Below are 24,604 nucleotides of genomic sequence, written 5' to 3' on the forward strand. Positions count from 1 at the left end.
CGCCGAGGTCACGGGAAGCGCGGCGCACGGGCAGGTCTTTCTCTACCCTTATTCCAATTAAAATAACGGCAGTGGCGAAGAAGCTCCCGAGCTATCCGAAAGGACCGCTCGCAAGCAACGAACGGCAGAGGAGACCTCCTCTCCGCGAGGAGTTAAATCGCTGGAAAACTATGAAAAAAAAAAGTCTCGAGCACGCTTCTCGCGACCTGTTGACACCAGAGCTGAGCTCACCGGCGGGGACTGGCCGATCGCCGACGCGGACACCTGCGCCCGGCGCCGGAGCCCCGGGAAGGCTTCCGAGCCGCGCTCAGACTTACTGCGCTGCTTCGCCTGTGGCTCGGGATGCATTTTTTGAAGATTACATAGAGTCTCACTGGAGATCCCTGCTCTGCTGCGACACTGATGCTGGCTCCGAGGTCTGGCAGGTTTCTCCCGGACGGCAAGGTAAATCCACAGCGTCCCGCCCGCCGGTCCGTCTTCTCCTTCCTTTCTGCGGTCGCCCGCCCGCGACCGCAGCCGCGACCGCGTCCCCCCCTCGGGCTGGCCCCTTCCCCGCGGCAGCCCCCAGGCCCCCGGCCGCGCTCCTGACACCGCTCCGGCCGACGGGTCCCTGCCTGCGCGGGGGGACGCTCCGCTCCGCTCCGCTCCCGGCCCGCGCACCGAGCAGAAATCGTGTCAGCTCACAGACTCGGCAGAGAAAGAAAAAGAGGAAGAAAAGCCGGGCGGCTCTTTTTCCGCCTCGCTCTCCGCTCCCTTTCGCCTCCCTGGCCGCCGCCTCCGGGGGCCCGGCGGAGGCCGNCCCGTGAGCGCGGGAGCGCAGCGCCCCCCGGGCGGCGAGCGGCAGCCGGCATGGCCTCGTCCTCGGGCAACGACGACGACCTCACCATCCCCCGGGCCGCCATCAACAAGATGATCAAGGAGACGCTGCCCAACGTGCGCGTGGCCAACGACGCCCGGGAGCTGGTGGTGAACTGCTGCACCGAGTTCATCCACCTCATCTCCTCCGAGGCCAACGAGATCTGCAACAAGTCGGAGAAGAAAACCATCTCCCCCGAGCACGTCATCCAGGGCAAGTTCCCGGCGGCGGCGGCGGGGCGGGCGGGCGCGGGCGAGGCCGCCCTTGCGCGCAGCCGGCCCCCGGCGCACGCTGCGGGGAAGCCCGCTTTTCCCCGAGGAATCCCGCGGGTCGCTCTCGCGTGCTGCTTTGAGATCCTGAACCTACCAAACGTCGCTCTGCCCGGAGACTGGCAGAAGGGTCTGATCGGGCGTGTGGGGCCGTCTTTAACCCACTGGTTTTGGGTCGTAGAAAGAGTCAAATACGCCAGTAGGGCTACTCTGGGAGCCTGATAGCTTGAAAGCTAAGCGTTCATGTCTGTTACAGAAAGTATTTAAAAAGGGCGTGTGCTGCCACATCTTTTTCTGCTGTTGACTTGCACTTGCCCTTGCTGAGTAAGAAGAGAGCTTTCTCTTTCTCTCATTCGTTTTATTTTAAATTCTGCAACAAACGGGGATTTTTTTTTTACCTTATACTCAAATACGCAATGTGTCTCTTCTGGTGTCTGGTTTCATTCACTTTACTGCTTAAGGAAAAGGTTGTTGATACCCATGTCTGCTGCAAACAAATTGATAGCAGTGATACTGGAAGTGGCCCGAATGTTTCATTCTGCTGCCTGGTAGAGCTGTTAAGAGTATCATTTCTAGCAGAGGTATTTCAGGGCTGCAAAAGTATCAAGTTAGTGAAGGTGGGGGAATATGGATTATTTTGGTGTATGCTTTGTTTTTGTAACATGCTGCTAGATTCTTTAGTTAAACCAAATAACCACAAAACCAAGATCAGATTCCTTTGTGTGATGCCAGCTTGCTCACCAGAAGCATTTCAATACCTGACTGGATTATAAACAATAGAAGAAAATACACACTATATATGACCTTTAATGTTCAAAAATAGGCATTTTGAAAGTGGAAACAGGATGTTCAGAAAAGCAGCTCCATTACAGAAGTTCAGGATGTAAAGGGTAAAACTTGTGCTCACATGTGGAAGTATACTGTGGTATGATGCTTCTTAATAGATAGAAAATTTCATCAAGTGATCACCAAAGGTTTGAGCTCAATCCTTAACATGAGAATGAAGGTGATCTTTAAGGTTGAGGACAATAAATAATTCACTTAAGTATTTTTCGGCCTAGTGTAGGTGCTTTTTGGAAAGCTTTCACTTACTGCTATCCTAGGGTTAATCTGAATTTTTGAAAACAAGGGACACTTTTGATAGGATATCCAAAACTGTAAGAGTAAGTGGAAATTGAAATGTTAGTACCCTGCTTATGTCATCAGCAGATGATCCCCAAGCAATATTTTGTCTATGCCTTCTTCTGTGCCTGAGACATCGAATTTCAGAGTTTTTTTTTTAAGTTAGTTTCAGATTAGATCTGTCCATTTTGTCAAATTTTATCAAATAAAACTTAGAGATGTATCTTTTTTATAATGCTCCAGAGACAGAAGGAGTTGCTCCTGGATTTACTGCCCTCCTTATCTTTAAGGAGATGTAGGTGCTACTTACTTCTTCCAGACACTGGTTAGTTAGCAGATGATCTCTCTGTGGAGCATGAGAATTTAGATCAGTCATTTTGGAAGTGATGAGGCTAAGTATATAAAGACATAGTATTTCAGCATTTTTGTAATTCGGTCTTCATACATCTGAGATGTTTGCTAGTTTGAATACCTTTTGGCGTGGTTTTGCCACAATGATGCTAACAAATTCAGTAATACAAAAATATGTTGTGGTCTTATGATCGTATAGCTATCTTAATCCTTTCAATTGCTTAAACCAGCTTATTTAAAAGTAAAATGAGGTTAGGATTTATCACGTCCAACCTGGTCTGCTTTAAATAGCAGCTGCTGTCAAAAAAGGATCTTCTTGTCCTGTGCCCTCCCTGGAGCTGGATGTAGCAATTGTACAGAATGAGTTGGCTGGGCAATTGGGAGGATGCATAGTTTTCTATCGAGTGAGCTTGCCAGTCTGACTCTTGTGGACATGCTGTTACTAGATCTGGTGCAAGGGCTGGGAAGGCATTTCATTGGAAAGGAGGAAGAGTAAAGAAGGTAGAACAGCTCCTTTTGGTGACACCCTGCAGTGGGACTGTATTGGAGGTAATATGAAACTGCATTTTGTCACAATAGGCAGCAGTGGTACATAAAATGCTCATTCCTTTGCTGTGCTAGCAAAAATGATTTGTGGCCCTGTGCTGAACCAGACCCCCTGCCCTGCAGGGATGTGTTCAGGTAGATGATTTCTCTACTCGGTGTCACTGTGTGGCAACACAAACACTTGACCAGCACAGTGCTGTGAACCAACACAGGGAAAGGACAGCAATGGCTGCTCACATCCCATGAGAGATTTGGTAGATGCACTCAGACTATGCCAGCAGTCTCAGTAAAATGCTCAGTAATAGCAACAAAACACAAAGCAGCTCGCCTTGAGAATGCGTGAAGCACCAAGGTTATGTAACAGTCTAAGTGAAGATCATCTCCAGGTCTACTATGAAATCGCACTGTTGGGAATCCAACTATGGGTACAGGGCTCTTTTTTTTTTTTTTTTTTTTTTTTTTTTAAAAAAAACACTGCCCCCCCCCCAAAAAAAAAGGTACCCTGGCATAGAAAATAGTCCAGTCTGGTGGAGTTATGAGAGCTTCTTACATGAAGAAGCAGTATTTTATGAGGAATTAGTCTTTTATTGACTTCTGGAAATGGTGAAATGTTGAATCACTGTTTTTCTGAAGTTGATTACTTTGTATACATGAAGTTGGCAGTAAGGCAGGCTGTGAATTGATGAGAAATCCTGTAGCATCTCTTCATGAATTGTTAAAACATTGACACTGTTTCTTTTGCATCACAGGTTTATATGACCTGGCTGTATTAAAAACAAACATAGAACTAATTTTGCTGTACTAAATAATCAGAGATCTGCCCCTTAAGCCTCTAAGAAGGGAGGGAGCTGGAGAAATGACAGTTGTGATGTTGATATTTGTAAATTATGAGAAATTTCTTTTTATTCTTTGAACATGCTGTGTTTTTGGATTCAGTCATTTAAATGTGATGTGATCATTCTAATTTTTGTAAGACACTAAACTTTAAGCAATTTGAATAGACATGTGGATTTAAGAATCTCTAGAAGAAGGAGAAAGATTGGCAAAACAGTAGTTCTCCTGAAATAATACCTATTTATCCCACATCTTAGCACCATGCTTTTGTAAAAGGATTTGTAGTGTTTCGATGCATATGTTCTGTAAACCCTGGATGTGTTTCAGAAAGATTTTAAAATATATTGCCTATAATCTATTGTTATTTAAAATTGCTATGGAAGTGTTTCGCTGTTCACTTCAGATTAGGCAGTTCTTCATACTGTGATACAGAAGATTGCTAAGCCTCGTCACTGTGAATGCTCTTTTGATGAGCATCTATGTATGTGCTGTGATGGTTTGTCTTAGTGAAGTTAGACTTGTAGGGCTCTTAATTTTATATGCTTTAAAAATATGAATTATGATTTGGAGTAGTTCTATGTATATGTTTGTTTTAAAAATCAGTGAGTTCTTAAATATTTTCAATGCATTTTTGGGCCATTAAGGCAACCAGTTTTGCACTGTGAAACATATATTTGCCTACTATCTGCTGAGGTCATGTAAAACAAATTCTTGAAGGATTTGGGTGATTCTGTGGAAACTATGGACTATTTTTTTTTGTTGGTTTTGGTTTTGTTGCTGGTATCTGGGTGGACTGAGACTGAGCAGGTATACTGTGCTTAAAGTCATGTTAAACAAGTTCTTGAAGGATTTTGGTGATTCTGTTGGAAGCTGGACTTTTTTTGATTTGGTTTGGTTTCTGGTATCTGGGTAGGCTGAGACTGAATGGGTATAGTGTGTTTAAAGTCATTTGTCTCTAAATTAGTCTGTCTTTTATCTTAAAAATAGATATTATGTAAATTCATTTTCCAAATAAATGATATGTCTTAAAGGAGTGCTAGTCTGGCATGATTAGACAGCTGCACTGTACTGTTGTATGGAAGACGACGCATGAATTGTCTCCTGAGTACAGGTTGGAAGCTGAAAACTTGAAGAATGTCTTTGGGTTATGTTTAGGTGTATGATACAATGGTGTGCCTCCTTACTTACGGATAGGAGAAGATTGCTTACAGAATTGAAGTCAGAATGTAGTATGAATTACTGTAAATAAGGGTTTGGTTATGACAAGTTACTGATGATGATAGTTGTGTGGTTTGTTCTAATGCTATTTCTTGAATAGCTTATAACATAAGGTAAAAGTAAAGTAGGAGCTATCATTCTGTAAGGAGAACTGTGATTTGTATATACATTGGAGATGTACTAGCTGTTTTAATAAGATGAGACTTGTTTCTAATAAAATTGGTGTTTATATAATATTTCTAGTGTATTTTGTAATAGCTTCTCCTTTTCAGGAGGTATAGGCGTATGGAGGTAAATAGGTGAATCAAGAAACAGTGTGCCTCTTGTCACTTGCTCTACTCTCTCTTTTTTTTTCCTTTAATTCTTTTCTTTAATTTTCCATTCTTGGAAAGACTGTTGTTGTAGGAAATAGCTGCTTTTTTGGCRTACTCTATCTGGTGAAAGTGTAGGAATTTATTTCCAAACACATTTGCATGTGGGGCTAAATAAAAGGATTTCACTCTAGAAATAATAAAGGTGTGTGTGTGTGTGTGTGTATATATATATATGATCTTAATTTCTTGATATTTGAAATGTTCAGATATTAAGAAATTAATTAAGAAATAAATGCAAAAATTGATAGTTCTAAGGTAATATTCATTATTTCTGTCTTGATGAAAGATCTGCGATCACTTTCTATGCATATTTCTGGTCTGTTATAATAGGTAGCTATTTTATCTCCTATTGAAAACCTGCAACAAAACTGGGGTATAATCCATAAGAGATTAAAGGTGAACAATTCAAATAGGAAGGACTTCTTGGTTGTATAGTTCCTACTTGAATCTGATATGTAGAACATGGGAGAAAGATGTCTTCCAAGAATCATTTCATCCCTCTTTAGGGAAGGTAGGAAATGTATCTGAAACTCCTGAACTGTCTTCAAGTGCAGACTAGTTTGGTTGTTCTGGACTGCCTTTAATTTTTCTGGCCTGATGATGTGAACTCATAAATGACATAGGAGAAGAGACAGGGAAAATAGTTGTCAGGTCATTATGAAAACAGTGTTTTATCAGCTGATGAAAGAAAATGCTCAAATTGACAATTTTTTTTACAAGAACTCTTTTGAATAAACAAGTTGATGTATACTGTCAGAAGTCTTATAAAAGATGAACAATGTTTTTCTTTCTTTCTTTCTAGCACTAGAAAGTTTGGGTTTTGGCTCCTATATCAGTGAAGTAAAAGAAGTCTTACAAGAATGCAAAACAGTAGCACTAAAGAGAAGAAAGGCCAGTTCGCGCTTGGAAAATCTCGGCATTCCAGAAGAAGAGCTTCTAAGGCAGCAACAGGAATTATTTGCGAAAGTAAGTGAGGCAGTACTGGTGTTGATGAGATTGGAGTAGTTGATGCAATAGATCTATTGCCACAAAAATATGTGTAAACCTCGAGAAGTATCCTATTCCTTGTAGATTGCTATGGCTTGTAAGATGCTGTTGACCTTGGCCTGTTTGAATTAGGGGAAGTAAAGGCAATCAATAAGATGCTTGTTCATGTTACTTCTGTAGTTTGGTGCATAGGACTTTTATAGAAACAATTAACTTGTTTTTAGGTTTAAAAAACTTCCCCCTCCCCCCAAATACTAAGACAGGTATTTCCGTTCTATTGTATAGAATACATTAAGAATTACCTGGCTAAGGAGATACAGAAATGACAGCTAGTATTTTAGGAAATTACCAATTTTGATGTATTAAAAAGCAGAAATATATTTTATGGCCATCAATGCACAAATATTTTCTTAGTGTTTGAAAGAAATGTTTAATTATTGAGAATTTCTAATTGTCCCTTCTCATCTTCCTTTATTCTTGATAAGATTCTGATTGAGTGAATGCACTGATAAATGTTAAAGGGGCAATCCTTGCAAGATACACATGTGCACTGTCCTTCATCTCTGCCTTCTATCCCCTCCACAGGTTTCACAGATAGTTTGCAAACAACTCCAAGTTTAAATTTTGAAGAGCCAATTTTATTTATCTTCCTACACCATCTTTCCCTCTCTTTTTCTCTTAGTTTGAAAATAAGACCATTCTCTATACTAAGTGATATGAAGAGCATCTCTTTTTTTTTTTCCCTCTCACTCAAGGCATGAGCCTCATTTTCTCTATTTGCTTACTTTAACTTCTTCTCATGAAAATGCACTTTCAATTGTGTTACCGTATTTGATTATTTGAGCTTCCTCTTCCTTGGCTTTGCTATTCTTATGTCTTGCCAAAACACTAATTACTATTTTTCATATTCTGAGATGCCACCTATGTTAAGAATCTTAAGTGCATGAGGTAGTTGAAGTTTCAGCATACCACATGGCTCTTGTCACCCTGCAGAGGTTTAGTTGTGACAAATTCACATGTGCTTTTGTCCATCTGTACTGGCATTAAAAAGACCAACATATCCCCTTCTGAAAAAAGGGTTAGATTTACAAGTAATAGTTTAATACCTGCTTTTTTTCCCTTAATTTTTGATCAAATAAGTTAACATAGTCTACAAAATAAAAAGCAAAGAGGTGTATGAGGAAATACTAGTTCCTGAGTGAAAAAAAATGAATAAACAAAAAAACAAATAAACAATTGCCATCTTACATAAGCCATGTTTTATCTGAAGAATATCCTTTTGAGGTACATGTTTTATTTTTTGTATTGTGATACTGTGTGTGATTATTGTGTCTATAAATTAGGGCAATGCATACAAGTTTGACAAGATTGTATAATTCTTTTAAAAAAATATTCTTTGCTAATATGCAAAAATCTTTGCTTAGATTCTAAGGTGGCAGTCTCATTTTCAAAAGTATTAGTTGTGATATGCTGTTGGAAAAGGTCATTTAATTTCTGAAAATATTTACTTGAGTGCTTATTTGTTTGTGTGCTTCATCTGTTTAGTATTCCAGATCATGATGCTAATGCTAACTGCCTGAATGGTAAAAGTACCTGCACTAGTGGTTCAAAATATTTTCCTGTTAATAGTGTGAATGCTTGACATCTATAGCCTGGAGGATTGTAAATGCCCGAAGTCAGTGGAATGGCACATCCCAATGTTAATGCATGTCCATATGTATCTATATAACATAAAGGCTTTCACAGATGTGATTTTATGGGGGGCTCCCTCTCTATAGTTTGCAGGTAAAGTTCATCTGTGAAGTAGCCTGAGCAATTAAAGAATAAGCTCGTCAGATCCTGATAAATGTTCTTAGCCAGTACAACCTAGTGGAATTTCTTTTTCTTGTTTTCCAAATGGCCAAGGAAGTGATGTAGTTATAAATGTCAGTTAGGGTAAGCATAGACAAAATGATCTGTCCAGTGTGAAGTGCTGAGTCTCTGGTTCCTGGTGCATATGTGTGCATCACCTTGTTGAATGTACAGTAAACTTCAATTGATTGTAACAAGGTCAGTAGAGAGCCCTATTATTACCTAATGTATGAAAAATGTTTATACCCCTGTTATATGGGTACAAATGCTGTTGTCTTCCTGTTTTTAAAACTTCAATATCTTAAAAAATTGCTTTCAAACCTTTTTATCTTTGCTATCACTTGATGTTGAAAATATTGAAAAGTCCCCACTGAGAAGAGATTTCTACCTCTGTAAAAGTTTGTTCTTTTTATGCTAGAACAGACCAAGGAATTGTGACACTTCTTATAATGTAGGAAGACTCTTACTTTTTCACTGATACTACGTAGATAAACACTTTTTTGATCACTTGCCAAAACATCATCCTCGGGCATCTTGAAGTCTGGGGAAACTGCCTAATTTGTGGATGTTTGGGRAAAAAAATGGAAAATTGAATGCATGAAATGGGGTTGGAAAGGAAATTGCAATCTTCATGACCTGCAAAAGAAAAAAACTAAAATGTATGAAGAATTCTAATTTCAAAAAAATTCTTTCTAATGCTTATACACAACAAAAGTTGAAGTTGTAACTGTTCCTGAGCACAAGTGATTAGCATACTGTTGAGGTAGTAGTATCAGCTGAAAAACAAGTGAAAATTCTCAATAGAGAAATGAGTGGGCATCTACCTGAACTATTTGAAATGTTTTGCTAGCAACGTTCATACCTATAATTAAAGGACGGTGCCATTCTCAGCAAAGACTTCCTCAATTTGAGAATCCTTATTTGAGAACTTAGCAAAACAGGACATGACATTTTTGCTGTTTTTGTAATAGTGTGCCTATGGAGTGCAATTGAAGGACTACACATCTGTTAGTTTTAGTATTTGTATTGTAATCAACAAAGCAGGGTTCTCATCTCTGAACTGATTGAATGTTTTGGTCCCTTAAAAGTTGAAGCTTAAACTTTCCATTGCTTTGCATCACTTAATTTTTTTCCATTGGGAGATGGTTCTGCACAATCCTTAAAATGGAACTGAAGTACAGTAGCCCCTGCCTCTTGTTTTTGTAAGTGTAAATGCTCCAAATGGTGGTCTCTTCAGAGTAAAGTTTAAGAAATTTTGTCAACAGCAAGACTGAAAGAGGGCTGTTTAAGTCCTGTCAAAAAGTTATTTTATTCTAGATTAGAGAAGATAGCTAAACATCTTTGTACAAATTGTTAAGGTATGTACAACTAATAAAAATTATACAAAATGATCTATTGGAAAGCCTATGTGCAAATAAAATTGCTTTTAAAGCTAAAGTGCTCTAGAGATTCTTCACCAGTTATTGAACAACTTTAACAATTGAATTCWTGTCTTTAGGCTAGACAACAGCAAGCAGAACTGGCACAGCAGGAGTGGCTACAGATGCAACAAGCAGCTCAACAAGCACAGCTTGCTGCTGCCTCAGCCAGTGCATCCAATCAGGCAGGATCTTCTCAGGATGAAGATGATGAAGATGATATCTGAAATTCACCAGCTGAGTTTGTCTTCACTAAGAAATATTTTTCCTGCACAATGAAAACAGTGAAATGAATGCTTACCTGTAATTTTGTACGCATCATGGACTGGCAATTGGTATTCTAGGGGTTGTCTGCTGTTGTGTGCTGTACATGTATAAACTGTCTTTTTTTGAACTCTTGAAGATTTAAGGTTCAGTATCATATCAACTTTGGATTTTTAATGGTGTATATGGAAATTTTAGATAGCAGTGCGTCGTTTATTTGATCAATAAACAGTGTTACAATAAACAACGAGTTTATAAAATATAGTGAGATTTATACAGAAAGCTCTAAATCCACGTTTGCATTTCTTCCCTTTTAACTAAACTATAAAATCTTACTTAGAATTTTTAATTGTTTTTTGGGGGAGTGGTATAGTAGACATAATCTGCTACTGGGAAAAAGGCAGAGTTCAGTATAGTAGAGTCTGAATTCTTAGTTCTTTTTAAAATGAAGATGTAAATGGCAATAAATATTATATATGCTCAAATACCACACTTGTTACAAATTTGAAAATGATGCATTTTCACCAATCTAGGAAAAGGTATGTTTAATAGGAGTTGTACAAATTCAGTCATTTTTTGTATAGGGGTGAAAAAGTAAACCCGTGGTTTTATTATGACATCCATTGAAAGTCCTAACTGAATATTTCATTTCAAATACTGCCCAGTTTGGAGGACTAGTTATTCTTATTATTTCACTCCAATTTAATGTTAACTGTTGTTGATGGTATTTCTTGCGTAGTCCAGATATATTCATATTGTTGAAATGTAAAGCTGGAACCTGATGAAACAGAGTTGTTTTAGTTCCACTGATGTTACTGGGAATGATTAAGTGTTCAAGCCGACGAAGGCAAAAGCTGAAGCTGAGAGCATGCTTGCAGAAAAAGAGGGATTTTATTTAACCTTGATTAGTCATTATTGTCAGCATAATGCTAACATTGTCCAGACTAGGTTGCCACTGGATTACTAAAATACCTTGCTGAAAGATAGCATTTTCTTCATTCAAATTGGTTTATAGGTAAGTCCAGGTTTTTGATGAACTATTCCCCAAGAGTGATCAGCAATATATGGAACCGAAATGATGTAGTAGTCCTTTTGATAGTTGATTTGAAAATTTTGTTGATTAATGGATGARCAGCTGTTCTTTGTGTTGAAATAAAGCACAGTAGTGTCCATTACTGAGTTTTAATGTGTTACTTAAAGTAATACTGGCATATCTTCTGGTACACTAATCTGAGCAGACTAGAAAAGCCACTTGCATACTGCTGTAGATGATCCAATAGCTGTATAACAATGTGGGTTGTTTTTTTTAACTTAGGTCCTCCGCAAGTTGCTCTAGTCAGAATTCTTGAGGAGGGCTGCAGCAGTCTGTTTACGTAATGATGCAAAGTGATGTGCCCATTTTTAGATAAAGATCTGAACAAGGTACAATTGGCATATTTTCAGATCTCGGTCACACAGTGACTTTTGATTTAAATTTGAGATACATTGAGTTACTTATTGAGTAAATGTGAACACTTCCTTAAAGGCATTCATGCAGTGAAAACTCAGAAAAAAAAAGGTTTGTTGAATGTTTAAATATAATAATCATGGATGCTACGTGAAATACGTTCGGCAGGATTTGACCAAGGAAGTAGTTTTCTGTAAAGGTTTAAGTACCAAAGGTAGAAAATCTAGTCTAGTGATACAATGTTAATGTGCAGTGTTGGCTTTTCTAATTTGTACTGTAACACCTTCACACTTTCTATTTTAATTGAGTCTTTTCCTTTTAAATAATATTAGATATACTTTCATGCTTTTTTTTTTCCTTCTGATGCAGAATTCAGGTTAACATTTTACTGCATCTGGTATGTATGGTGTAATATGTTTGGATCCTTGTGACCTTTCTTTTGGACATTCTTGTGCTTTTTCATATGCTGTATTCTTCAAGCAATAAACTTCTGATGTGTTTTTATAAAATTGCTTTTTATATTTAATGAATAGTCTGTCTTCTTCATTGCATTTATAATGTTATAAAGAAGAACTTTAAGACTATTTAAACTCTACTGTCATCTTGACCTACTGAACACTTCTTGCGACCAAAGTCTTTGCAACCTGACTGCTGTTGGATGGCATTGCTCTTCTCTAGGGTTTTTATATATTTGCAAACAGAATATCTGGGCTTGTCCTGTTTTTTTTCTCTTGAAGTGCATTTGCTTATATGAATTTTTTTATAAACTAAAATTTTAACCTGATTTTCTTGACTCTTGAAAAGCTGGACAAAAACCTTGAGGTCAGATAAAGCCTACTGTTAATACTGAAAGTGTTTTAAAGTGAAAGACCACAGGCAGAGGTTAGGGAAATAAGAATATGCTTTAGTCTGCTAAAGTCTGCTAAACTAATTTCACATCAAGTCAGTTTAAAAATCCCTTATAATTAGTAAGCTTTGGACTACTTCACCTATTCAGTCATTCGAGCTTAAATATGAAAAATAAACTCTTATCAATTGAAGGGAAAAAATCAACTTCATTGGTCTTTCAGCAAACTAAGCCTTCTGTAATGTTTTTTTTTTTTCTTTCCTGATGCTTCCATATACTGGCTATTCAGTGAAGATACTATTTCTGAAGTTATGGTGCTTCTTATTTTTGGTACATGGGATATGTATAGTGTAAAGTTTAGCGAATTGTATCAGTATTTTATCTCTGAAAAAAAATGTGTAAGGATGTGTCTGTTTCTTATGTAGAGAGCTTACTAGATTCTGTGGACTTTCCCTAACCAGTCTGACAGTCTGTTTCAGAGTGCTACTACTGTTAAGTGACTTCCTTGCAAAAGCCTTTTTTTCTGTTGCTTTAATAAAGCGTATGTCTGCATGACATTGTGGATAACGAATAATTTGTATTTACCACACTGAAGTACTTTTTAAGGAAGTGTCTTAAAGATTCTAAATATCAACTACCTAAAATAGTATTTGAATGTTACTTCTTAAACATGTTTAGCTGCAAGTTTAATATTGAAACACTAAAAGGGAATTTCTGCAAGAATGGAAAAAGTCTCTGAAAGACAGTTATAAATGGTGCGCTTCATTTTTTTTGTAGAAGTGTCCCCATTAAGAAAGACCTTGTGTAATAACACCTGTTTTGATCTCCTCATAATTTTGAAGCCTAGAGCCATATTAGGAGTATGAAGTTAGTTGATGTTCATTGTAGACCAGCAAAACTCAATTATATCTAAACCAAAGCCCGTTTATGAATTCAGTAATCTTCAGAATGTACGACTGCATTTAGTTATAAAAAGTTTCATAATGTTGGGTTATGTTTCTGTATAAGCGATGTACAGAACAATGAAAAGACTGTAAAATGAACAGTATTTAAGAATGATGTGGATAAACTAATTAGCAATAGATTTACTGTAAGTGTTGTACTACAAACCTATCTAAAATAAGAAACTTACTTGCAGCCTGCTCAGTGGGACACTTGCCAGTGTTGAGATGGATTTTGCCCACAGATAAATTACTGTCTAGTTCTTTGATGGAACTTGCTATGAGTCCTTTTCAGTGTACGTGTTGTATAACTAGAGTAAAAATTGAGTATGTGTAGTATGACAAAAAGCCTCACTGAGGCTTAGTTGTTGGCCTTTTAAAATTTCCTGGCAGTCAGGAATGATAGGTTTGTTTTCARAAGATGCTTTTAGCACTTAATCATTTTAATCAAGAAATTAAACTATTTCTCCTCTCAATTCCAAGCCAAGATAGCTATGGAAATGACATAAATTTTGCTGAGAATTTAATTTTGGCATTGGAAGGAGTTTCTTTGGGCCTTGGGTACTTAGGGCAGCAAGTACACTAGAACTGTACACAGCTGGAAAGAAACAAATCCAGGGAGTGCTTGTGCTGGAGGCATTTGTTCTGTGGTACTTTGCCATAGTGCAACTGATCCAATACTTAAGGAGTGGAGGCTTCACAGCAAAAGGACAGTGAATCCAACTGGATATGCCAGATCCTGTACTTCAGTCATTCATGCACCCAGTAGCTTATGGATTCTGCCATATGGATGAGCCGTGTAGAAACTGGAGCAATCTAGGCTACGAACATGTAGCAGATAGTGGTTCTGCATGTTTTGGAGAAGGAGACATTTGATTATTTTAATTCTTCATGGAAGTGATTTATTGTAATGTCAATTATAGGAGTACAACTGAAGCTACAAGTGAGAATTGACAGTACTGGTACAATTTGTTTCTTCAATCTGAGCTTTAAATATAAGAAACTGTTATGTTTTACCATTGTGGGGGTTAAGATTTATGTTTTAAGAGGTGCATTAAATTATGTAAAGATTACTTGTTGTTTTAAGGCTCAGTGTTTGTGGTTTGATTTTTGTAATACTTTATTTTTTCTTAGAAAGTGGTGAGTGGTAAATTAGTCACTGAATTTTATTTCTGTTTGCTTCAAAAGTAGAATTTCAGCTTAGAAAGGTCTAGGTTTGGTTTTTCTCCTTCTCCCTTCCCCCTGCCAAGGGTAGTTCATGCTGCTGGAACGTAGTTGTCCTTGGTGCAACTTGGAACAATTTCTATGCCCATTTCAGCAGGAATTATTTCACCACTTTTGGTATTATTCAGTACTGTTCCTAGTCAGTAATTGTAGAGCTTCATATCTTCAAAGCATTTTACAAGCATTTTATTTAGGTTTAGGCAATGTTATACTGCCTGGTATGATAAAGTCAGTGTTTAAACAGTCTGTGTTGTGCTTTGAAGTTAACACTTTCACATGCTACAAAACTAAAAGGTGGTGCACTGTGCAGAGGAACAAGATGTTATCTTCATGTTAGACTGTGGAATGGTGACTCATCTAGAGAGCAAGTGACTGGAAAAACAAACACCTTGTTAYAGAAGTCATTATCTGAGATGAAAGCATTTATTTGCAATAGCACAGTGCTCAAGATCCCGGATTATGGGCCAGGATTCAGTTTCATTAATGCCGTGTTCAAGCTTAACTGTCACCAGTAGAGTGAAAACCCACAGCTGAATCAGAAATCAATTCAAATATTCTTTATTTCATGTGCAACTTCAGATTTTTCTCAATCTGGTAAAAATGTAATCTTTGGAAGAGAACTAAATTCATCAGGGAAGTATTAGTAGCACAAGAAATTTGACAGTCTTCTACATCCTATCCTGCAGTAAAAGAGGTTCTCAGCTGAAGACAAACTGTCTTTCCAAAATTTTATGAACTCTGAAGAAGGAATATGAGCAACAATGCAAACAGCTGTCAGATGCAAGTTTTCATGTATAAGTGATCATTTTTCAGGCATGTAAAAATCAATACTTTTTTAAAAGGTAGTAGAATAGTGACTTCTTAAATGTGTATTTACATACATCTTCYATATTCTCTGTCTATGATAGCTTAATTGTCTGGGATTGTTGGATAAGTCTTGTATGAGGCTAAACTCATTACCTTTAAATTATGAATAACATTATTTTCTTGCTTTCAGTATGTTCTGATTATGTTGTGAAATTTGAAATTGTTGAAAATAATTCTATTTTAATTTCTGGAAATTTTTGAAATACTTAAATTGTTTTTAAAACTTAGTTTTCAATAAAAAGTTTGTTTAAATTGAATTCAAGCTTTTTAAAAAAAATGAAAATAGTATAGATACATTTTATATATAGATATATTTTAATATATTGAGATTTGTATCATTAAAACAAAAGGCAATTTTTGACTAAATCTGAAAAAAAAAATTTATTTTATCTGCAGTATATGGAAACAAAAGGCTACGTTGACTGTCCCTGCCATTGGTGAGTTATCTTTTCCAAAATGTGGAAAATGTTTATGCTATGTTACCTAATTTAGAAGTGTTAGTTGATGTTCTGGAACAAAAATAGCCTCTCAAACTTTTCTCTTAGGAAAATGAACAGTCTTTGCACTTCTGTACTAAAAAAGGCAATAAAAGGACTGGGCACAAATAGAAATGGCCCACCTGGACATGTAATAGAATACATCAAGAACCTGCATAGGTAGAAGTGTTTACTTCAAATCAGCTTCCCTTCAGAGATGAAAAGGGTCTAGGACGTGAATGAAACAGTCTTGAGAGAGGAACTACGGTAGCAGACGAGCCTGGGGTGGGGGGGGAGAGAGGCCTTTTTCGCTGATTGCTTTAGTTGCCTTTTCCTTTAGTTATGTGAAAAGGGATGAGGATTGGACATTCTCCTAAAATGACATCTGTGGTATTGACTGTTACAAGAACATGCCTTAAAAGTACCTGCTTTACAAACTCAATAACACTTCTGAATGCGGGAATAGATTCTGTCATGTATCCGTGTTTGGCTATGTTTTTGTAACCCACCTTAATGGTGATAAAGGTGGAGGGACCAGCTGAGTCCTCAGATTCAGTCGCCTTTTGGACTTGGTGCTGAAAATGATGTCAGCTTTTTTATTGTGAAAAACTGTGAAAGAAATAGCAACCCAACAAACTCTCTTTTCAGACTAGTTGTTAAAGACACAAAAGTAGCTTTCTGAGTTATGTATAGGCAGTCCAATACTTAATAAGGTAAAGTGAATGGGAAGTTCTGTAAGCTTCATTTAGTGCTTGCATGTTTTTAAACATTAGAGAAGCCACAAGGCAAACATAGGAAATGAGAGTTACTTAGACCTCATAAAACAAGTTGGTGTGAGATGAACTCCACAAGTATTTCTGGTACCTTGATTTTTTTCAAAGCTGATCATGCAGTGATTTCAGTAACAAATCAGTGGAAAGTTAGCTTTAGCACGTTAGTCCTTTTGCAATTTTGATGGTTTAGAACGGAAAAATCTTAGGGATCACCTAAAATGGTGCTTAGAGGTTGCCAGTGGCAGCACTAGAGGTTCCTACTTGACCTCTTCCATGCCTACCTCCTCAGTGGGAAGCTCATCTCTGAGACTTCAGCCCTTTGCAGCACATCTGCCAGGTTATTGGCATCATCTCTGCTGGCCTTAGGCTTTGCTCTAGAGATTGAATCATGTCTCAGTCAATTGCTGAAATATTCACTCCCAGTCTGGTAGGAATATGCAGGACCACGTATATGATCTAGTAGATTATAAAGCCAGATTTCCATGGATAACCTGTTGAAGCCAGACAGGACCTGAAATTAAGATTTACTCCTGTTTCTATGCAGAGCATATTCTGTTCTTATTTCAAATGTTGATTTATTTACTGATTCCTGATGCTCTTCTAAAATGATTAATAGAGAGAGGGAGGGAATTTTAATGGATATGAGAATTGCTCTGAGTTGCCTTCCAGACTGTGATCCTTTGCCAGTCCTTTCATGCCAGAATGTAAATGTAGTATTATGCAACGTGGACATCAACTTTTGCATGAGCATCGTCACAGGTTTACAGCAGCAATGGAGGAAGGACGCTTGAAAGYAAACCACTGACCACTGCAGTGAATTCCTTTCAAGGCTCTGGGAAAGAAGAGAAGTCAGAAGATCTGCAGGGGTACAGAAGGTAAGACATTGAAGTAGTCATTGACCCTTTCAGTTTSAAGTTAATGTAACTCATACCTGATTTGCACTCACTGAAATAGGATCCGATTAATTACACCAGAAATAGGATGAATTTGCACTTGGCATGTTTTACTACTTATTCCGTTATTTACCAGCAGGTGGCTGTCAAGTTCGGTATTTGYGTTTTCAGCTAGACAACTGCTGAAACTGCTGCAAGCCTGTTAGCTGAGCCTTACTGTCTAAGGTGGTAATTAATTTTATGGTTCTAGATTACAATTCTACTGGACAGATTTATCTGTGAGACAGGAGATTCATTCAAATGTGAGGTCAGATTTTGCACAATTATAAATATATTGGTATTCCTGATCATAGTGCACAATCAGATGATGATAAAATATTCTAGCAAGTCTAAAAATGGGTGTTGCTGATCATTAGCTCCATGTTCCTCAGCTACTAATTTTCCTACAACCTGAGTTAATGCTATGACTGACTGTCCAGGTTTCAATATTGATGCAGTATGTCAATCCTTATACTCTGCTTGAAAGTTGTTAGCTAATCAGTGCAGATAGTTACTATTCAAGTCTTTGGTTATCTTGAAACTAATCATCTTTATGCCAGCAGATAATACAGTAATAAAAATTTCTATTTGAATTCACCATGATTACTTAACTCCAAATGTTAGATACAGCTTGATGTTCTTTTAATGTAAGAAAATGTGCATGGGGGGGGCTGGTGGAGGAATGGAGAAGACCTGGGTTAAGTGAACTGAAGATTTCAGAAGTTAAGGTAGCAAAGCCATGGTGTTTGTGGATATATTGTAATAGAATTCTGAAACTATATGCCCTGAAAACAAATGGATTTATAATATTCAAGCAGATAAGGGAAGCATTAGAGTTGAAAATCACATTTTAGGATCATAATGATTTGGGGGAATTCCCTGATATTTCTGTAGTAATTACCCAGYCTTCAGCTTGGGATGCTGTTATGTTATCAAAAGAAATGCTAGATTATCATGTAATAGTTTCATTTCACAGGAAACAAGCATCTTCCTGTGAAATAAGAGGCTGTTTGTAGTTAGAAATACAATACTATTTGTTAATGCTGATTTCCCTGATGCATGTCATGAAAAGACATGCTTTTGGCTACCATGTGGGCAAGAAGAGTGAATGAGGAGTTCAGTGGTAAAAGTGGGTGGAAGTTCTCACTTCTCTCCTACCTAGAGCTGATGTAAGTAGTATCCTTTCACTTCTGTTCTCTGACTACTGGTGATGCCCTTGTTTTGCTTGCTGGGGGAAAACAGAACAAGTACCCCTTTCTTCTGCCCTAGAAAATGCATCCCAGCATAGACTGAAAAATATGGGGGGTATAGTGTCTCCCACAAAATCTCAGAGGTGGGGAAAACACTAGAACTAGGTCACTTAAGGAGAGGCTAGGCTCAGGAGTGTGGTTTCCCTACTGCCTGCATGAAGAAAACACAGGATCTTGGGCAGAAGGGAAGAGAGGGTGATCTAGTGAAGTTTCCTGGTAATTTTCTGCTTCAAATAAAATAGCACTCATAGTAAAATTGTGAGACCAAGTTTGAATATTTTGCCTAACAGTTGAAATAGGAACAGCTGAAATAGAGAGCCTCTAGTCAAATGCACAACTACAGACTCTTTGGATACTGCTGCTTAGAGTTAAATAACAAACTTGGGAGACAGGAAATCTGTGGGGAAATTTACACAAGTTCTCTAGTGTCAAATAACTAATTCTTTTGTCTCAAGGTATTTCCTTAACTGTAAAATAATGATTATCCTCTCACCACGCAGAGGTGTTAAACATTAATATGTTTAAAAGGAGAATACTTACAGCCCTCATCATAACGGGTACATTTAAAAAAAAGAGGGGGGAGAAAAGATAAATTCTTTTGGTTTCAAAGCTGTAATAGAGCTCAGTGCTTTAAAAACGCTTATGATTTTTACAATACTCCCTCATTTTCTTTGTGGAGGAAAAATCAAATTTTAATATGACAAAGAGACTGCTGGTTACCCGAGAAAAGGATTATTGGCACCTCACACCAAGGAAGAGGTATTTAGTAATAATTTGTTTGATCCTGCTGATTTTTGTGGCTATTGAAAGCTGAGCTACTTCTCTCTTTAGAAAGTGTGCCCACAGAAAGATTTTTTTCTGTTATCCAAATTAATTATGCAAACTGTTGTTTTGCCAAGCTAATATCCTTAGATACACTGGTAAACTTAAGTAGATTCTGGTGAAAAGTGAACAGAATTAACAAGATACAATAACTGTTATGATAACTGGAATTATGTGGATTCAGACTAAAAATAAAATCAAGTAGTTTTATTTTAAAGCCTATGTTAATTAGCCAGTGATGGAGAAAAATATAAGCTGTCATTATTTTTCTAGAAAGAGAGATGATAATAGTTTACAAGGATACTAGAACAATGCAATTTATCATGAAGCCTTTGTTGGGTGTATAAATTACTTAAATGTCTTTAGTGTATTCCTCTTAAGTGTCTTGAGTGAGACTCTTATTTTTCTTTTTTATCTTTATTTTTCAGAGGACTTGTCTTTAATGTTTTTAAGAGATGTGACTGAGAATAAAAATATGTCGGGTAATATTTATTAAATTACTTCTAGGACTAGAGCCAAGTGGAGACTGATTGCAATCTCTGATAGAGGAAACAATGTCAAAATTCTAAATGATTAATTATAACATTTCCAGCAGTTTCTTTCATAGATGCAATATACTGTTTTCCTCATGTTACAGATAGGTTATTTCAGATCCTGAACCACTAAATTGCAGAAGAGCTCAGTATATGGATGGAAATCTCCAAAGACAAGACTATGCTTGAGTAGGAAAAGGACCTGATATTTATTGATGTCAGACTTCTCTCTGAATTAGCGGAGACTGAGGTAAGTGTTATGCTGCTAACATTCCTAGTTTATATTCAGTAAGTTAAAATCAGATTTTATTATGTGGTCTTAATTAGTACTTTGTGTATAAATTCCAGGTACTGTGATAACTGTTATCTAAGTGCTCTTTATCACTTAAATTTCTTACAACCAATTTATTTTTGTAGTTAGTTATTGTAATGAGCCATGTTCTTTTCTGTACTGATGAAAGGATGGTTTCCAGTTTGAAGAAGGGTGAAATCCACGTCTGTACCTATTTACCTTAGACACATATATGGACCTAAATTCTGCTTTTGGAAGAAGCATAGCCTCATCAAAAGCAAACTAAAAGTCTGAAACCGATCTTGAAAACAGTTATGGCTGTATTTTGAATCAAATACTAATAAAGCCACTGAAATTTGTTAGCAATAAACAGGCTTTGAACTGAATTTTAGAATTCTATAATCTATATATAATCCATATTGTATCTATCTATAGCTTATCTATAAGAACTGTATAAAAGGCATTATATAAAGACTTTAAATTGTATGTTGCATAGATGTTAAACCTAAAATTGATTTTCTATTTTAAAATAATATTATGCCTAACTTTGATTGAAAAGTATTTGTTTTTCCAGAAATTTTAGAAGCATTAAAAATTTCAATTTCTTTATACTATATGTATATTGTTCAGCTCTCCCCAAAATGTTTTGTTTAGTTTACCTGAAGAACTAATGGCTATTTACAGAATTTCAGATAATTGTGAGCTGTACTTTTGAGTCAGGTTTTGTGCTTGGTTTCTAGGGATATTTTTACACTGCATAAGGAAGGTCTAAGATCTGAGCTAGTTCTGAATGAACTGATACAGCTAAATGGCTCATCACATTGCCATGCAGGGATACTAGGCTGGGTCCCAGAAACTGTGTGTCAGTGTGTATAGTTTCTGGCCTAATCAGCCTTAATTCCCAGTTCCGGTAGTTAACCTCTCAGAAATSACTAAGCCAGATTGCCGTAGCTATACTGTTTCCTACTCCAGTGCTAGCTTGTTCAAAGCCTGCTCAGTGTTACTTGTTGATCGCCACTTTTTACAGTGTACACGTATTCTAACAGGACCTGTAGTCCAGAGGTTGCTGTGATAATGCCTCTGTTGCTTTTTACTGTGATTCCGAGCAGCCTCTCGGCCTGCTCCAGTGGTCATGAGGTTACCCAGAATTGTTGCAGTGCCTTCCAGCTCCTGACACTTGCTCTGCATGGGGCTTGTAAAGGTGTCTTTTGAAGAGAGCTGCAGACAAAAACAGATTCCTGTTGCCCTGGGGAAATCTCTCATCAACTGAAATTAGGCTTTTCATGCATCACTGAGAAGATAAATATTGTGTTTATGTAGCTGCGATACAAGCTGTAGTTGCTTTCTCCTAACATTGCTAGAGATCACCATAAAATGATCAAATTTGTTTTTTTTTAATTGCTTTGAGTTGAAAACAAATCCAGACATGCTAGGGATGTTACCCTTGCACATTTGGCAGGCTTAGGAATAATTAGTTAACTTAAAAATTAGGGCTAAGTGAAAGAACCTGGAGGTTGTTATCTACAAACGAGAAGTATCATAAATACTTTAAAGCTCTTCTGATGTATGCTTCATGTGTGTGAAAGTGTTTTTTTTCCTTTTTTTTCAAATTTGCATGTCTATGTTTCATTTTGAAACAAGTACCTGACTTTCAAGCTCCTGGCGATTCTGAGAATTTAGCATTTTTTTTTCTCATTAGCCTAATTCTATATACTGTATTGGGGCTTCTAAGGTTGAAATTCTGAACTCAAAGATTTTTTCAGGGCTTAATTTTTTAGATAGCTAAGGTGAAACCATTGGAAAAATGGTGATTTTACAGAAATGATCAGAAAATTAAAAAATTCTGGCTATACTGAAGCTGGCAGCAAATTTTTATTTCACTTTAATAGTCAGGATTTCAGCCCCAGATTTTAAAGGTTCAGTGCACATTTGTTTCTCAAAATTACACTGCTTTAAAAATGTGCTAAACTGGACAATCAAAAATAAAACTGCCCARATCTTTCGTTGGGTTTACAAACATTGGTCGAGACATGTTAGTATATGGATTATGCTTAATGCATGACATAAGATTTTTCTTAAAATTACTATTTCTATAATTATTACATATGCAGTAACTTATGGCATAGGTATTAATTTAGAAGAGAGTTAAAAGTGTATCAATTAGGCACAATCTTTTAGTTTTTACCTAATGTTTTGAATCAGGTTATTGCATTATGTCATCTGATTTTATTTTCTGAAAAATCATATAGAACTCTGTGTTGTAAACTGGTATCCAAACAAAAAGTTGATTCAAGTTGACTGTTTAATGTATTCTTCCTAGCACTGTGTGACTACCAAAATCCTCAAAATTTATTCAGCTTGGTGAATATTTTCAGTAATGTTTGCAATTTACAAACTCTGTGAATTAACATGTCAGAATTCAAATGAAGTCTGCCCACATCTGGAATTTAATCTTCAGTCTAAAACACTGGGGTTATATGACCACTGGCTTGCTAAGACATACTGTAGGCCACCACAAAATGTGGTATAATTATTTAGTTTGTGCATTCTCACAAACCAGATGTACTTCTAACTATAATGTGGTTATCTTAAACATTTCACTCCAGAAATTTCATTGACCYGTGATCATGTACTTTTTTTGTTACTTAGGATATTATTTATCAAAGTAAGTTTCATATAGAAGAATTCACCTTTCCCAGATTGAACCTAATTTAAGTATGATGCAAAAGAATGTTACCTGAATGGTGACTTGGAAATGAAAAAAAAAAAGAGGAGTCATTTTTGCTCGATAGACTTAAAAGTAGTATTATCAGAGTTGTTATAGCCTATAAAAATGGTTTGTTTTTAAACATGAGAGGAAAATCAAGAAATTGATGCCTTCACTGAGAGAGAAATTTAACTTTTATTAGAGATTACTTTCAAAAGTCTTTGCTTTAATAATTACATAACATGGACACTTTGGGAAAAACAAATCTCTGACCAGGATTTAACATGCCTCTTTTCTCAGTCGCTGAGGAAAGCCCCATTCTAATGTATGAGTCACTGGAGTTACTCCATCAAAAATAGGCAATGCAAGATTGACATCAGACGAAAAATAACTGGAGATGTTAATTTAAGATTTACTCACAAACCATCTTCCTTTCCCGCTCAGCGCTCCTTATCAGAGGAGCGGCTGTCGCGAAGGTTTTGTCCCCGCAGTGAGGCTGCGCTGCTCCCCCGGCAGCGCGGCCCGCCGGGCTCTGTCGCTCCCGGGCGGTGCCCCGAGCGCGCCCGCGGCGGGACAGCGCGCTCGGGGCACCCGCCGCCTGTGGACCTCGTTGTGGACACTCGTAAAACGTGTCCCTGATCGCCCTAGCTCAGCCCCGATGCCTTGGTTTTGCTTAACGCGTCGCCGCAGACTGCCAGGAGGTGCCTCGGGCACGGCACTCTGCCCGCCGCGCCGCTCCGTGCCGCCTCGTAACCTTCACGGCGCGTTCGTTAACGATTAACGCCTCGCGCCCTCCCCTTCCCTTTCATTAACGGTTAACGCCTCAAGCCCCCCCTCTCCCCGTTCGTTAACGGTTAACGCCTCGCAGCCCCCCCCTCCCCTGTTCGTTAACGGTTAACGACCCGTGGGCGCCGCCGCGGGGTCTCCCGGAGACCCTGCAGGGGCCTGGCCGCGCGCCGACCCCGAGGCCGAGCCGCCCCCGGGCGCGGCGGCCGCTCCCCGCGCCGCCCCCCGGCCGGGCCCGCCCCTCTCCTCTCCCAGTTTCCTCCGCGGCTCCCCCTCCCTGCGCCAGGCGGAGCCCGCGCCCGAGCCGCCGCTGCTCCTCCTGCCGCCGTCTCTCGCCTCTCCCCGGTGACCGAGGGCACCGGCGCTGCTCAACGGGAGCCTCCCCGGCGCGTCGCCGCCCGACCCCAGTGCCTGCCGCCGCCTCTGCTGGGGCCGGCGCTGCCGCGGAGCCGCCATGAGCTGGGGCACGGAGCTGTGGGTGAGTCCCCGCTCGCCTCTCATTGTGTCTGGGATTCACCGCCCTCCCTTGTCTGCCGCGGCGGCTCCCCGGGAGGCTCGGCGCCGCCGGAGCTGGGGCCGCGGCCGAGGCGCTTTGTTCGGCGCCGAGGGGGGACGGG

At 38.4% G+C, this 24,604-nt stretch overlaps 2 protein-coding genes across 4 annotated transcripts in view; both read left to right on the forward strand.

The window, feature by feature from the left end:
- The first annotated feature begins 783 nt into the window (after positions 1 to 783).
- Positions 784 to 12,046, forward strand: DR1 (down-regulator of transcription 1). Its single transcript, XM_085303581.1, has 3 exons — positions 784 to 1,069; positions 6,373 to 6,536; positions 9,907 to 12,046. Exons 1-3 carry the CDS (start codon positions 850 to 852, stop codon positions 10,051 to 10,053), a joined length of 531 nt encoding a protein of 176 aa, XP_085159707.1. The 5' UTR covers positions 784 to 849; the 3' UTR covers positions 10,054 to 12,046.
- A 12,216-nt stretch (positions 12,047 to 24,262) lies between these two features.
- The window catches only part of FNBP1L (formin binding protein 1 like), a 61,086-nt gene continuing 60,744 nt past the window's right edge, over positions 24,263 to 24,604 (forward strand). For all 3 annotated transcript variants that reach the window (XM_085303588.1, XM_085303589.1, XM_085303587.1), the window contains exon 1: positions 24,263 to 24,465. In XM_085303588.1, coding sequence (XP_085159714.1) covers positions 24,442 to 24,465 — 24 coding nt within the window. In that variant the 5' untranslated portion in view covers positions 24,263 to 24,441. The remainder of the gene's footprint in view (positions 24,466 to 24,604) is intronic.

Source organism: Rhea americana, unplaced genomic scaffold (assembly GCF_003343005.1).
Source record: "Rhea americana isolate MKP2758 unplaced genomic scaffold, rheAme1 scaffold_2, whole genome shotgun sequence".
In the NCBI taxonomy this organism is placed as follows: Eukaryota; Metazoa; Chordata; class Aves; order Rheiformes; family Rheidae; genus Rhea; species Rhea americana.

Bases quoted from the DNA above. Each gene is read 5' to 3' on its own strand.
- DR1 (XM_085303581.1), top strand. From the start codon at position 850: ATGGCCTCGTCCTCGGGCAACGACGACGACCTCACCATCCCCCGGGCC. The intron at 1,070-6,372 runs GCAAGTTCCCGG...CTTTCTTTCTAG, and splicing joins CCCCGAGCACGTCATCCAGG to CACTAGAAAGTTTGGGTTTT.